The 14898-nt window shown below is 33.5% G+C and overlaps 1 protein-coding gene across 2 annotated transcripts; it reads left to right on the forward strand.

Annotated features, from left to right (window-relative positions):
- Window positions 1-1304: 1304 nt before the first annotated feature.
- LOC149922844 (uncharacterized) lies at window positions 1305-5909 on the forward strand. Of its 2 annotated transcripts, none has more exons than XM_090162883.1 (2): window positions 1305-1371; window positions 3848-5909. In XM_090162883.1, the coding sequence occupies exon 2, from the start codon at window positions 3862-3864 to the stop codon at window positions 5503-5505; it is 1644 nt and encodes a 547-aa protein (XP_090019009.1). In that variant the 5' UTR covers window positions 1305-1371; window positions 3848-3861; the 3' UTR covers window positions 5506-5909. The 2 variants fall into 2 exon arrangements, with proteins under 2 accessions (XP_090019009.1, XP_090019010.1); XM_090162884.1 differs by lacking the exon at window positions 1305-1371 and adding an exon at window positions 2990-3008.
- The last annotated feature ends 8989 nt before the right edge of the window (window positions 5910-14898 follow it).

Raw genomic sequence — 14898 nt, forward strand, 5'->3', positions numbered from 1 at the left:
TGTTAAATAAAATCGTAAAAATATAATAATTTTTTATAAAATGTAAAACATTAAAAAATAATATAATATTTTGTTTTGTAGATGAACTAATTAATTTATTTTACTATAAGAAAAACACGTTTAGCCTAGTCTCTAGCTTTACGTATTTTTATTTTGTTCTGAATCAGTCCGGCAATATCCAAAGTGAAACTAGGTGAGACTCTCGCGGTTTCTATACCGCCGTCAATTCGCCGAAAAAGGTTTCACGAAAGATATTTTAGAGTATAGTAGAACTCACGAAACTCAAAAAATAATTTATTCGAATGTTAGACGATACTAAATTTCGTATAACTTTCATAGATGGCGCCAGTTTCACTATTCCAAAGCAATTAGAACTAAACTAGCTTCATAATCCGGATAAAGACTTGATTCCGAACTGGTCTTCGTGTAACAGCGCGAAACTACCGAAGTGTGCAAACTTGCTGAAAAATAGAAACACCGCCGTCAATTCGCCAAAAAAGGTTTTACGAAAGGTATTTTTGAATACAGTAGAACTCACGAAACTCAAAAAAAAATTATTCGAATGGTAGACGATACTAAAACTCGTATAACTTTCATAGATGGCGCCAGTTTCACTATTCCAAAGCAATTAGAACTAAACTAGCTTCATATAAAAAAATGATTAAATCAAAGCCTGAATTACGCAAAAACTATGAAATTAACAAAATAATGATAAACAAACTTTACAAATATTTAAAAATCGCGAAACCTGACAGAAATTGATCAAATTAAAAACTGAATAATACCAATTTGTATGAAAAACCAAGATTTGTCGTTTTTCTCCCCGATTTTCAAAGACGATATTTCTCGAGAACTTGGGTGTAAATAATGTTAATTCGTTAATATTATCTTTTCATTGTTCATTTCACTTTTTTGGTATTATTCAGTTTTTAATTTGATCTATTTCTGTCAGGTTTCGTGATTTTTAAATATTTGTAAAGTTTGTTTATCATTATTTTGTTAATTTCATAGTTTTTTGCGTTATTCAGGCTTTGATTTAATCATTTTGTTTTTATATGAAGCTAGTTTAGTTCTAATTGCTTTGGAATAGTGAAACTGGCGCCATCTATGAAAGTTATACGAGTTATAGTATCGTCTACCATTCGAATAATTGTTTTTGAGTTTCGTGAGTTCTACTGTATTCAAAAATATCTTTCGTGAAACCTTTTTTGGCGAATTGACGGCGGTGTTTCTATTTTTCAGCAAGTTTGCACACTTCGGTAGTTTCGCGCTGTTACACGAAGACCAGTTCGGAATCAAGTCTTTATCCGGATTATGTCAGTGAAATTTCAAGACATTATAATTTCGTGAAGTAAATCAGTCAACTATATTGTAAGTTTTAAAAGTGTACTACTATACATTTATACGAAACAGAGTCTCTTCGTTGTAGGCCTATGAACAACAATATAACAACTTGTCTCCAAAAACATCATCGATAATTTAAATATTATTATCGTTTTATTATTAACATTCACACCCCACAAGACACCTGCATTTCAGCCATGTCCCGTTAGGCATAACTTGGAGATATTCCAAGGGACAGGACAATTCGCCAAAATGTTTTTACAAAATAAATTTATTCGATAAGGTAGTTCTTGCGATGAAGAAAATAAATATACGAAATGTGTTAGACATTACTAATCAATATTAAGCAGCCATAAAAGGACTTACAAGGAGGTTTTTACCTCCGATTTCGTTCAAACTCGTGGGGTTAGTAAAACTTCATGTGACTTGAAACTATCTAAAGGGATGGCTACAGTGGACTTTCATTTGGAAACCAAAAATGTTTTTGACAGCTAAGAATTAAAATCTTCCCATTAAAAATAGCATATTCGAAAATTGAAATTGGTTTTAATTAAATCTAAACTTCAAATTTATAAATATTGGGTAAAATTGGATACATTTGAGTAAAATTGTGTAAATTTTAGTAATTTAAATAAAATTTCGATAAAGTCTCATAAATAAAAAATACAGCTTTAATGAAGAACATTGAGGTATTTCAGATATATTGGATAAAATTAAGTAAAACAGATGAAATAGGGTCAATTGGATAAAATTTGGAAAAGTTAACAATTTCGGGTTTTTTCAAGTTAAATTAGTTAAAATAAATTTGGCCAATTTCTAGAATATAGGTTAAATTGGGTAAATTTGGGTGAAATCCCATAAAATTGTGAAAATTGATGAAATTTGATAAACTATTTAAATTTGGGTTTATACAAGGAAATTAAAAATAAATTGGAATTTTTAAAGCATTTTGGTTAAAATTAAGGAAAATCTAAAATTGGGCAAATAGCACAAAATTCTGTAAACTTTGAGAATTGGGTTAGTCCAGGTTCAATAAGGTAAAATTAGTCAAATCGGGTAAAAACGCTCAAAGTTCGGAAAAATTCGATGAAATTGGGTAGTTAATTTTTTCCTTTTAAATAGTTAAATACAATTCGGAAAATACTAAGAAGATTTGGAAATTTAAAAAAATAACTTTAATTTATTTTTAAAAACTACAAATTTATTAATTTCTGGGTAAAGTCCAAAGAAATTTATGAATAAACTTTGGTAAATATAAGTACATTTCGGTAAGCTCTACTAATTTAAGGTTCATTTAAAAAATGAGACTAAATCCAATTAATATAAACGTACGAGCAAAAATTGACCTTATTAAGTAGAAGTGAAGAGAAGCACATTGTGAAAAACTAAATGAAAAGAGACTTGAAACGGTTTTAAGTCTCTTTTCATTTATTTAAGTAGTTTAGATTTAATTTGATAAAATGGGTTAACTTGAATAATGAGAAATATTCGAAGTAAAATTTAGATATAAGTTTTTCGGTAAAATGAAGATATATAAGTTCTTCAAGTTTAAACTGGCAGATTTAAATAAATTCATTTTATTTAAAATAATTCGGTATATCCAAACAAAAATAATTACGTTGAAATTAATTTGCAGAATTTCTATTATTTTGGGTAAATTTAAGGTAAAGTGAGTAAAATTACTCATGATTTATTAAATTTTCACAATTTTATTGGATTTCAGCCTTTACCTAATTTAACCAATATGTTTGAAATTTTCCAAATTTAATGGTTAAATTATCATTCTTAGTTATCAAAAACATTTTCGGTTGTAACTTATCCCTTTAGCTAGTTTCAATTGACATGAAGGTCTACGAACCCCCGAGCTTGAACCAAATTGGAGATAAACACCTCGGGTTGTTTCCAAGTTAGTTTATTCAATATTGAACAAAATGACGCGAAACTCGGACCAAATAGATCTTCGAGTGAAAAACTAAATTAAATAAAATAGCCAGAAATTCCAATGGTAGACCGGTTTCATCCTATTTGGGACTCGTCAGTACCGTGCGGAAAATCTGGCTTGCGACTATAACACCGAAAAGAGAAACTAAGCCTAAACATTAAAAATTTCAAAACGATCGGTACGAGCTATTAATAAGTTTTTAAATTTCTTCAAATTTGTTTAGGGTTTAGCTTTATTATCCCTTTTCATAATGGACTAATCTACTTATTCGCTAATTTTATCATCTTTTACAATGCAGTCCTTTTAACTATTCAATATTGACCACCAAAAATGTGAGATTTTAATAAAATTAGAATTAAGTAATGTTATATATACTGTCTATAGCTCCTGATGTTTCAATCATACAAATTACTAGCCAAATGTTTGAAATTTTAGTGATATCGAGTGGCACTTTAAACACAAACAAACGTTAAATTGATTTTTTATTAATTCCAACTTTTTAAATTGTCTGTTTGGTTTTAATTAACCACTTCTGTAATAGAAGTTCCTTTTATTGGGCAGATAAAAATTAAAGAATGAGTGCATCAGGCAGCCAAGCAACGGACGAAGCTTTTCTCACCCCCTTTCGACTCGGTGGTGAAGGAGGGATTAGCATAGATCACGGTCTAGAACCAAAAACCACCATTGAACTTCGGTTGATTGCCGTCAGTCAAGGGATTCGCTCCAAGAAGGGATGGAGGGAGAAAAGTAAGGACCAACAGATAGTGTCCAAATGGGAAGCGGAAGCGTTGGCTCAAGGCGCCAGCAAAGAGGAATTCCAGTACGTCATCGACGAATTGGACTACTACGAATCTCTTACTGACGGGCCCATCGAGGTGTCCATCGTTGACGGAGTTTGGCACGCGGATCACGTTGTCGATGACATTTTGAAAACGGCTTTTAAAAACGCGGTTCACGAGTTGTTGGAAGATGTTCCAGAAAATCAAAAAGACTATCATCCGGACAGTGACAACCTCGTATTGGATCTCGTTCATCCTTCTTTGTATTGCTTCGTTTACGGTGTCAGTCGGAAAACTGCCTTCGACGCCATTCCAGCTCTGCTACACCTCGGAGCCGGAGATCAGATTGTAGAAAAAAATGCAAACTCACCAATGCTAAAATATAACTGGTCTAATACGTATTACCATAAGAAATTTGCCGATCCCTCCACGAAATACCTATGGCTCCCGGCCGAGTTCCACGTCGATTCGAACGGTAAAGTGTCAATATTATCCTACATCAATAACCTGCATCCTGAGAAGCACGCTCCTTTGTACCCGCTCATCGCCCAAGTCTTCGAGAAGTTCGTCCCTCTGTTCAATCGGGTCTTAACAGACCTTAAAAACCCGCGTCAAAATCGAGTTGAAGTTAATTCCTCCGGATGGTACGAAGATTACGACGCTCCCGATGGTGACGATTACGAAGCTTACGATGAATGGGTCAACAGTCGAACCATAAAGTGGCCAAATGTCGGCAAATTTCAAACGCCGCCTCCACCGAAGTCAATTGTGGACCTCAAAGGGAAGAATCTTCAAGTGATTGTCAAGTTAGCCAATATTGTACTAACTTCTGATAAACCAAAGTACAAGGGTGGCGTGTGGCACGTGGAGGGAGTTCAGTGCGAGTATATTGTCGCCAGTGGTATTTATTACTATTCCTCCGAAAACATTTCGGAATCCCGACTGAAGTTTAGGCAAGCTATCAGAGATCCACCTTACGAGCAAAATGACGTACGCGGCGTGAAAGCGTTCTATGACCTTGAAGACGAAGCTCCCTTGAATCAGTACCTTGGATCGGTGGAGACCGTGCAGGACCGTCTATTGGCGTTTCCGAACATATTTCAGCACAGAGTGGCCCCATTCCAACTAGTAGATCCGAGCAAACCCGGTCACAGGAAGATTTTAGTATTCTTCTTGGTTGATCCGAACATGAAGATAGTGTCGACCAAGAACGTGCCGCCGCAACAGCGCACGTGGTTCGAACAAAGACTGAGAAGTATTGAGCCGTTTTCCTACCTACCACTGCACATTTTCGAAAAAATTATGGGTTACTTAGATTGGCCCATGCCTTTGGAAGACGCCAAGAAATACAGGAAAGATTTGATGTCCGAAAGGAAATTCGTACGCGATGAATACGAAAAAGAAGTGTTTGAGAGACCATTTTCTCTTTGCGAGCACTAGGAAATTACACTTTTAAAAGAAGTGACACAACGCGATACCCAGCTTTTTTGAAATGCGCATTATTATTATTTCCTTCCTAGAAGCTTCATTACACACAATAGCTGTTGCATAGGGAAATTTGTTGAACATAAATACTAGAAAACCACCCTGAGAACTACTATAGGGGATATCTTAGAAGAAACATTCGGTGACGTCATCAGTGTTAATTCGCAAAAGGAAAAGAACTTTTCCTCAGTAATGGCCTCTACTATGGAGCTGCAGCCATGACGTTGCGCGATTTTCAAAATTTCTATATACACCATCGATGACCCTCGCTTACGCCAGCCGTGCTTTCATTTTCCATCCATACAAAAATGATATTAGAAATTTAGATTTAAAATTTTTAATAATATAATTTGTTAAGATAATTATATATTCTGAAAGGAAGTTGATGATATCTTGTTACTGTTATAAATGGTTTGGTATATTTAAGATTAAAATCATATTTACATATTTAATAAAGTATAAATTGTTTTGAAAACTATGGGCTGGAATTTTGGGAGCATTTTCTTAATTTGTAATTCACACTCAGTCAAATCCGCACTACGGTATAGTATCATTGGAATTATTGCCAATTTTACGCAGTGAGTCAATTAGATCAATTTTCTTTAAAGTGTTGGTTGCACGAAATTTTAGCTATGGCTAATTAATGATTCATTAGAAAGAGCAAACATTTTATAGCAAGTACAGAAAATTTCATCAAAATCGGTTAAGTGGTCTTTGAATTATTATAAAAAGAAGTCGAAATGGTGGAAATCGAATTTTTTTGGCGAATTTCCAGATTTTTGTCGTAAGTAATGAGAACTAGATAAGCAATTAGGGAATCTTAAAATTCATTTTGCGCGTGAAAATACGCCGCCATGTTAAGGTATAAAAGCAGGTAAATAATTCTGCTACACTGTATACTGTCACGCGCAAAAACGTAATTTTGAAATCGGGCAATTTGAGCATTTTCCAAGTAATGAGGGCTAGATAAAAGCAATTTGAGCATTTTTATATTAAAAGCTTTAACCGATTTAAACCACCGGTTTTAACCACACTGGATTTTAAATTTTTAAAAAAGCCGGGTTTTTGCCCACCCTGAATTTTAGCTACCACTGCATGAAACATAATATAGTTGTCTATTACAAAAGGGAGCAGTACCATTACAGTTCATCGTAGAAGGACACGTAGACAAGGAAAAATTAAAGCCACCGTCCCACAGTGGGGCAAACTAAGCCCAAACCTGGTCAAAATTAATATCTCAAAAACCGTTTCCTGTACTAATTTCCAATTTTTGTGACACTTAACACGTGTTGGGGGACAATTAAAAATGGTGACATCGATGACCTTGAACCATGTCTTCAAGGTCATTGAAAAATCATCTCGAGAATCGTTAGATTTAGAAACTTCGTTCCAATTAGAAAGTTGTTCCTCGTCATATTTAATGTCTGAATAACTTTAACCCGAATTCATTTGATCAATTGAAAGCCAGAAAACAAGTTGGTCATCAAGTAAACAATGCTAAACTGTTTACAATAAAAATTTAATAAATCCAAAAATTACGTAAAAGAAATTCTCCCATTGACTTAGCATAGTTTTAAGTTGAATCGACGAACTGTAAAGAAAATAAATTTTCGATTACTTGGCTTTCTTTTTTACAAATTGAATCATATCAAAGACCATTTAGCAAAAAATGGGACGAAGAACACTTTTCTAATTGGATTTTTTTTTAATATCCATTATGGTTCTCAACATAAATTTGAATAAATAGAATATTCGTGAACAGAACATATGTTATGTCCGATTCATAATACTTTTCCTGTAGCCAGTTTAGCATTATTTACTTGATGACCAACTGGTTTTAAGTGTGAAATATGATGAGGAACGAAGTTTCTAAATCTAACGGTTCTCGAGATAATTTTTCAATGACCTTGATGAAACGGTTCAAGGTCATCAATGTTATAATTTTGAAATGTTCCCCAACATGTGTTAAGTGCCATAAAAATTTGAAATTAGTACAGGAAACGGTTTTGATGTTATCGCCATGGATCGTTTTTAAATTGGACACCCTTTTTAATTTCATATATCTATTGAAAATCTGTACAAAAAATAGAAAATAGGCAAATATCGGTAAAATTTTTAATCGATATTGTGATAAATAATGAACATTCATCAACTTAAATCAAAAATTGTAACTTAATCTACCTAAATTCATAACTAAAAGTCACATTAATTCTAAAAGGAATATATTAGTTAAAGACCTTAACGTCGTTTTCCAGAATTCCCACTATTTGAACTACGTGGCTTTGTATAATAGTTTCATAACTCGAAAATATCGATATCTACTTGGTATTGATATTTCCAAAACTAAAGACTGCAAAAAAATATCTTTACCTATTAAATCAAGCCTGAATGTATACCAAAAACTATGCAAAAACTCCGACTTAAAATTTCTAAAACATTCTACTACTTCTAAGGAGCCTGGTGGATAATAAAATTTTGCAGTCAAAAATCAAACACCGGTAAATTGTGCGGTGGTTTATAAACAAATATTATAAATTGAAATAAAATTCATACGCGCGATTAATTTTTTTTTTTACGTTTGGCCAGGTTTGGGCTCAGTTTGCCCCACTGGGCGTCCCGCCAAAATACTCACTGGTTCCGGCAGAAAGTAGAATTATACTTAACTCCCATGAATAAAAAACTATTATATGAAGCAAAGCAAAAAGCAAAAGCCGTTAACTTTAAATATGTTTGGGTCCAAAATGGAAAAATAATTATGCGTAAACAGGAAAACGAACCGGCTATCAGAATTGAGATTTTAGATGATTTAAAAAATGTCAAGTAAATAGATGAGATATATTGCCTAAACCAATACTGATTTTTTATGTTAATAGATAACCAGAATTTTGATTTTTTTAACCCTAGTTATAATATAGTTCATTGTAACACAGAAAACCTAAATCAAACAAACTGTAAAAATTTTATATTACTACACTTAAATATCCGTAGTTTAAATAAACATTTCAATGAGTTATTAATCTTTCTAGAAACTCTCAAATTTAAAATAGATGTAATAATATTAACCGAAACTTTTAAAATTGATAATGTAAACCAATTTGGTATCGACGGATATAATATAATATCATCTGATACTTATTTTAATAGGAATGATGGCGTGGTAATATATATTAATGACAATTTACAATTTAAAAAACTAGATTGTGATTTTGTAGATGCAAATATTCTAGCTATAGAAATAACGTTACCAAATAGCCAGATATATAAAATTATTGCTGTATATAGGTCTCCAAATAATGACGTACAGGAATTTATAAGAAAATTCGCTAGTAGTCTACAAATGTTGTCAAACGCTCCTAACATTATGTTAGTAGGCGATTTTAATATTAATTTAAATGCTAACAATAATACGACTACTGACTACTTAACATTATTATCTGAATATGGTTACGCGTCTTGTATAAATGAGCCAACGAGAGTGACTGAAAATTCAAGTACATGTATCGACCATATATTTATAAAAAAAAGGACAATTTAGAAATCAGAACAGCCGTATGTGAAACTAACATTACAGATCATTATCCGATTTTGGCTAATTTACCAAATATTGGTAGTTTTGGAATAAGTCCTAATTATTGTGAATCTATAAATATTGATTATGATCTCTTAGTAAATAACCTTAAAAAAGAAAAGTGGACCACAGTTACTCAAAATACAGATGCTAACAAAGCTGCTGAAAATTTTATAGATATTTTAAAAAATAACCTGACTATTTTTACACAAAAACGGAGAATTAAATTAAACCATAAGACGCGTAAATTGAAACCTTGGATTACTACAGGCTTAATTGTGTCCATAAAAAAACGTGATGCCATGGCTAAAAAACTGAAAACTGAACCATTTAATCAAAATCTAAGAGATAATTATAAGGTTTATAGAAATAAAATTACAACCTTAATAAAAACTGTAAAATTTAATTATTATAAAGCTAAGTTTAATGAAAGTGATAAAAGCCCTAAGATGATTTGGAAATTGATCAATGGGGCTACTACTGTAAATAAGAGACAGAAAACTATAGAAAAAATTAAAATCAATGATCAATTATTAATCGTGAAAAATAATGCTAAGATAGCCGCAGATCACTTTAATGCTTATTTCGCATCTGTCGGTCCGCTATTAGCCAAAGACATATTGGATAAAAACCTTACAAATCCTACAAATTATAATTATATCGTTAATGAAAATCTAAACCCACAATCATTTTTTATCAACCCATCTATACCAATGGATATCGAAAACATCATTGATAAATTAAAAAATACTAACTCAAATGGGTATGATGGAATTAGTGTAAAAATGTTAAAATTATGCAAAACATCTATATCTTTTCCGCTCTCTTTTATCTTAAACTTGTCCATCGTAGAAGGGTCTTTTCCTGATGTTTTTAAAAAATCAGTTATAGTACCAATTTTTAAAGCTGGTAGTAAGGAGAAATTGGAAAATTATAGACCGATTTCATTAATAAGTAATGTTTCAAAAATATACGAAAGATTTGTTAAACATCAATTGGTGAATTTTCTAGAGTCCAAAAATTGTCTTTCTGAAAATCAATTTGGTTTTAGACAAGGCTTAAGCACAAGTGATGTATTATATGAGGTAACCAAAGAATTGTATAATTCTCTCGATAAAAATCGAAAAATGATAGGAATTTTTATTGACCTAAAAAAGGCCTTCGACACAGTTTCCCATGATTTGTTAATTAAAAAACTTAATAAGATTGGAGTTCGTGGGCTTCCTCTAGAATGGCTCAAAAGCTATCTTCGAGACCGTTTTACTATTGTAAAATTAAATAGTATCTACAGTGATTCAATAGCAATGACTCATGGTATTCCACAAGGGACTATTCTAGGACCGATACTGTTTTTGGTGTACGTAAATGAGCTATGCAATCTACAAATTCATGGGCGTATAATATCATTTGCGGATGATACATTAATTTTATGTGAAGGTAATTCATGGGAAGAATCCTTTTTAAACGCTCAGATAGCTCTTGATCATCTGTATAAAATATTAAATATGAGCTTATTAACCTTAAATTCGGATAAAACTAAATATATATGTTTTGCTCAGAGACCTAAAATAGAAAATTACTATAATTTATCCATAAACATCCATAACCATTTTTTACATAACCATTGTAACCATGACTGTACCGAAATTGAGAGAGTGGAAAGTGTTAAATATTTGGGAATAACGATTGACTCAAAATTGAACTGGAAATTGCATATTAATAATATTTCGAAAAAATTACGTGCATGTCAATATAAGTTCTACGAACTGAGGAACTTCCTACCTATATGTTGGTTAAAAACAGTTTATTTTGCTATTGTCCAATCGATAATTTCCTATGGTATGGTTGGATGGGCTGGAACGTATAAGGCTACTCTGGAACCCTTAGGAGTTATCCAGAGAAACATTATAAGAATTTGTTTAAAGAGAAATCGCTACGAACAGAATGTTCACCTATATAGAGACTTCTCAGTCTATACTATTAATCAACTGTACGCTAAAATCATTTTAATCTATACTTACAAAAATCGAGAATCATTAGCTTCTCAAACGATTTATAGTACCCGTGGTATTACGAAGAAAAATTTACCAATTGAGAAAATGTTTAAATCAGTTGGCCAGAATCATATTACTTATCTAGGGCCAAAATTATATAACTTATTGAACTCTGAAATTAAAAACTGTACTAATATAAAACTATTTAAACGCAAAATTTGTCAATGGATCAAAAATTATGGTGACGAAAGATTGAAAAATGTGTTTTTTTCTTAGTTATTAATATTTAAAAAAAAATTGTGAATTGATTAACCTTTAATTTTCTTTCCTAATCTTAAATCTTAAGTAGAATGTAATTCGATTGTTTTTCAAAGCCTTGATTTGATTTAAAACTATTATTATCCCCACCACGCACAAGTTTCCCTCATGTGGTTGGGGTGATGAATTAAACAACTATAAACATATTTTTGTAATGTCAACATCAATAAATTATTATTATTATTATTATTATTATTATTATTATTATTATTATTATTTATAAAATAACCTTGGCCCTCTTGTTGAAATGTTGCCTCCCCGCTTCGGCTGTGGATCCGTTTTCTCTCCCACTAAAGAGCTTATGAACTCATTCTTAGGCATTGGCTGAACTATTCCAGGGCAACATTTCAACAAGTCGGGCAAGCGTAAAAACATTTTATAAAATCAACTATTCCAATACAACGCGTCGTAGAATTCATTTCAGAAACCGGTAGCATCATCGACATGAATTCCAAGAACAATTACATCCACCACGCCGTCAAATTACACACTGATTTCGCCAGAAAGTAGAATTATCCATAGAATAATGGATCATAGAAAAGATCTCAAGGACACGTTGGATCATCGACAAGAAGCCAACGACCCATTATAACAACCACCCTGCCCTATCAAAGTGTCCATTGCTTTTAATAGAAAGTACAGTTACCCATCAGAAAATGGTCCCGGCCTATTGCAATGCGTCGTAGAATCCACCTCAACGACACGTATAATCTTCGACAACAATGTATAGAACAATTACATCCACCGCCCAGTCAAATTACACTCTGTTTCCGCCAAAAGGGTTCAATTACCCATTAGATAATGGGCAACGAATGACTCGTAATTTATGGTGGCAAGGCATAATGTTGTCCCAGAATTCCGTGACCCACAATGAATTGGTCAAGTACTAAAACGAGCGATGGGTAATTGAACTGATCATCTCGAAGAAAGAACACCACCGCAATTACCTAGGATGTTTCCCACGTTTATTTTTAGCTCACCCTGAATCCTCCGTTTTGATTTAACGGTCAGATTTTTATTCAAAACATTGAGAGAGTTATCAATTATTCTAGTTTAAATTCGCCCTCCAGAAAGCACTACCAAAGGCTGAATATCCCTCGTAGTTCCACGTCTACACTATCAAGTATCGTGATCAGTGCCGTAACAAGGTAGGTTGGACATGTGCGGCCTCTCCTCTTTGACATACTTATAAATTCTCTTCCCACTGTCATTGTTCACTGTATTATTGAACTCTTTGCTGATGATTCGAAACTCTATAACAAAATTTGTATTTCCACGGACTGTCTCCTGATTCAGGCCGATCTCGACACGGCTGTTTCTTGGGCAGATTCCCATGGCGTTGCTTTTAATGTTGAAAAATGCGCTGTTTTGCATTTAGGTAGGAAGAACCCGAATTTTTCCTACACCCTTAAGGATGTTATGTTACGTACCACGCTTTCTGAACGCGATCTTGGTGTTATTATGGATCATGTACTTAAATTTTCTGCTCATTCTAACAAAGTTTCCAAACGCATTAGGTCTACTGCTGGCGTTATTCGTCGTAACCTTTACTTTTGTTCCCCTCTCATAATTAAAACGCTTTCTAATTCTTTAGTATTACCAGTTATCGATTATTGCTCACCTCTTTGGACTCCTCACCTTATTTCGGATCAATTGGTCTTACAAAAAGCTCAAAATTAATTTTCTAAGCTGCCTCATAAGCTGAATAAGTTGTCAGCCCGTTCTCGTCTTAAAGCCCTAAGCATTGACCCCATTTCCATTCGTCATTAAGTAAATAACCTTTGCCTCCTCCATGGTTTTTTTAACAAAAATCCAAATGTAAATTTTTCAGATTTTTTTACTATGTGCCCTTTAACCAAAACTAGAGGTCATCATTTGAAATTGTCTAAACCTAGTGCTAGAACTAATGTTCGTCTAAATTAATTTGCCTATAATGTTATTAATGACTGGAATGCTTTGCCAACTGAAATAATTTTCGTAAATCTGTAATAGCTTTATATAACCCTCTGGATAAGTAATGTTTTTAAATGGATTAAATAACCTTAGGTTATTTAATCCATGGTTTTTCTGTGTTTGTTATTTACTCCATTATTGTCAAACTTGTGCCGATGTACATACAAAAGCCACTGGCTTAATGTGCAGCTTATTATTATTATTAAATAAATAATTTAAAAACATACAGTATAGTTAGGCCCAGGATGATAAATATTATGAACAAATGGTCTGCGTTCAGACCAATTGGGGGGGGGGGGGGGGCACCAAATTCCATATCCAAGCTTTTCCCCCTAAATCCAAAACGTTCCTACGTGCCTGCCAAATACTACCGGGATACGGACAATTTTCAGTTTAATTGTTTACCCTGGGTGTGCCTTTACGGATCTCTTTTGGGATGCTTCACACTATCTTTAGCAAAGAGTTGTCCTTCAGGCTTCAGCTTGGAGTACTGTGAACCAGGGTGTCCCTCAAGGGTCGGTCTTGGGTCCCCTGCTCTTTAACATTTTAATTAATTCTCCGCCTGCTGTTGTGTGTGTTGCCTTGGTTTTACTATTCGCTGATGACACAAAACTGTCTCACAAAATTAAACCACACTCCGACAATTTGGCACTCCAGGCTGACCTCGACGCGGTAGTTACCTGGGCTAACTCTCATGACTTATCATTCAACACAGCGAAGTGTTCGGTGCTACATCTCGGTCGTAAAAACCCAAACTATGTTTACACTATCATGGGCTCTTTCTGAACGTGACCTCGGTATCACATTGGATCCCAATCTTAAATTTTCGACTCATACCCACAAAATTACTAAGCCCATATGCTCCATTGCTGGTCTTATTCGCCACAACTTAAATTATCAATCCCCACCCCTTATTAAACAATTATATAGCTCCCTGGCTTTACCACTTACCGATTACTGTTCCCCAATTTGGACTCCACACCTAGTGACTGATCTCTCTTCTTTGCAGAAAGCTCAAAATAAATATTCAAAGTTAGTCACTTGTTTGGAGAAAAACCCTGCCCCTTCCAGGTTGAAAACCCTAGGATTTCAACCCATCTCCACTAGGCACAAATTCAATAATTTGTGCCTACTCCATAAGTTTTTCTATAACGGTCTCGATCTACATTTCTCTGACTTATTCACCCTCAATTCTAAATCCACTACTCGAGGTCATACCCTAAAGCTGTCCAAACCTAAGGCCAGTGTAACAACCCGGCGAAACCATTTTTCCCACAGCGTCATTAATGACTGGAATAGCCTGCCGGATGATATGGTTACGCAAAAATCTTACCCTCTTTTTAAAAATATGTTACGGACCTACCTAGCTGAGTAAACCTAGTGTCTCCCTATCTGTATTAGTGTATTTCGTAGTATTTTTATTTTTTCTTTGTATTCTAGTAATTTTTGTATCTATCTTTTGTAGTGTAATTATATTATTGTTGGTTTCGTTCCTACTCCCTGTATTCCGAAGCT

This window comes from Leiobunum rupestre, chromosome 11, assembly GCF_980474605.1.
Source record: "Leiobunum rupestre chromosome 11, qqLeiRupe1.1.hap1, whole genome shotgun sequence".
NCBI lineage: Eukaryota > Metazoa > Arthropoda > Arachnida > Opiliones > Sclerosomatidae > Leiobunum > Leiobunum rupestre.

Excerpts from the sequence above, each read along its gene's own strand:
- LOC149922844 (XM_090162883.1), top strand. The coding sequence starts at position 3,862 with ATGAGTGCATCAGGCAGCCAAGCAACGGACGAAGCTTTTCTCACCCCC.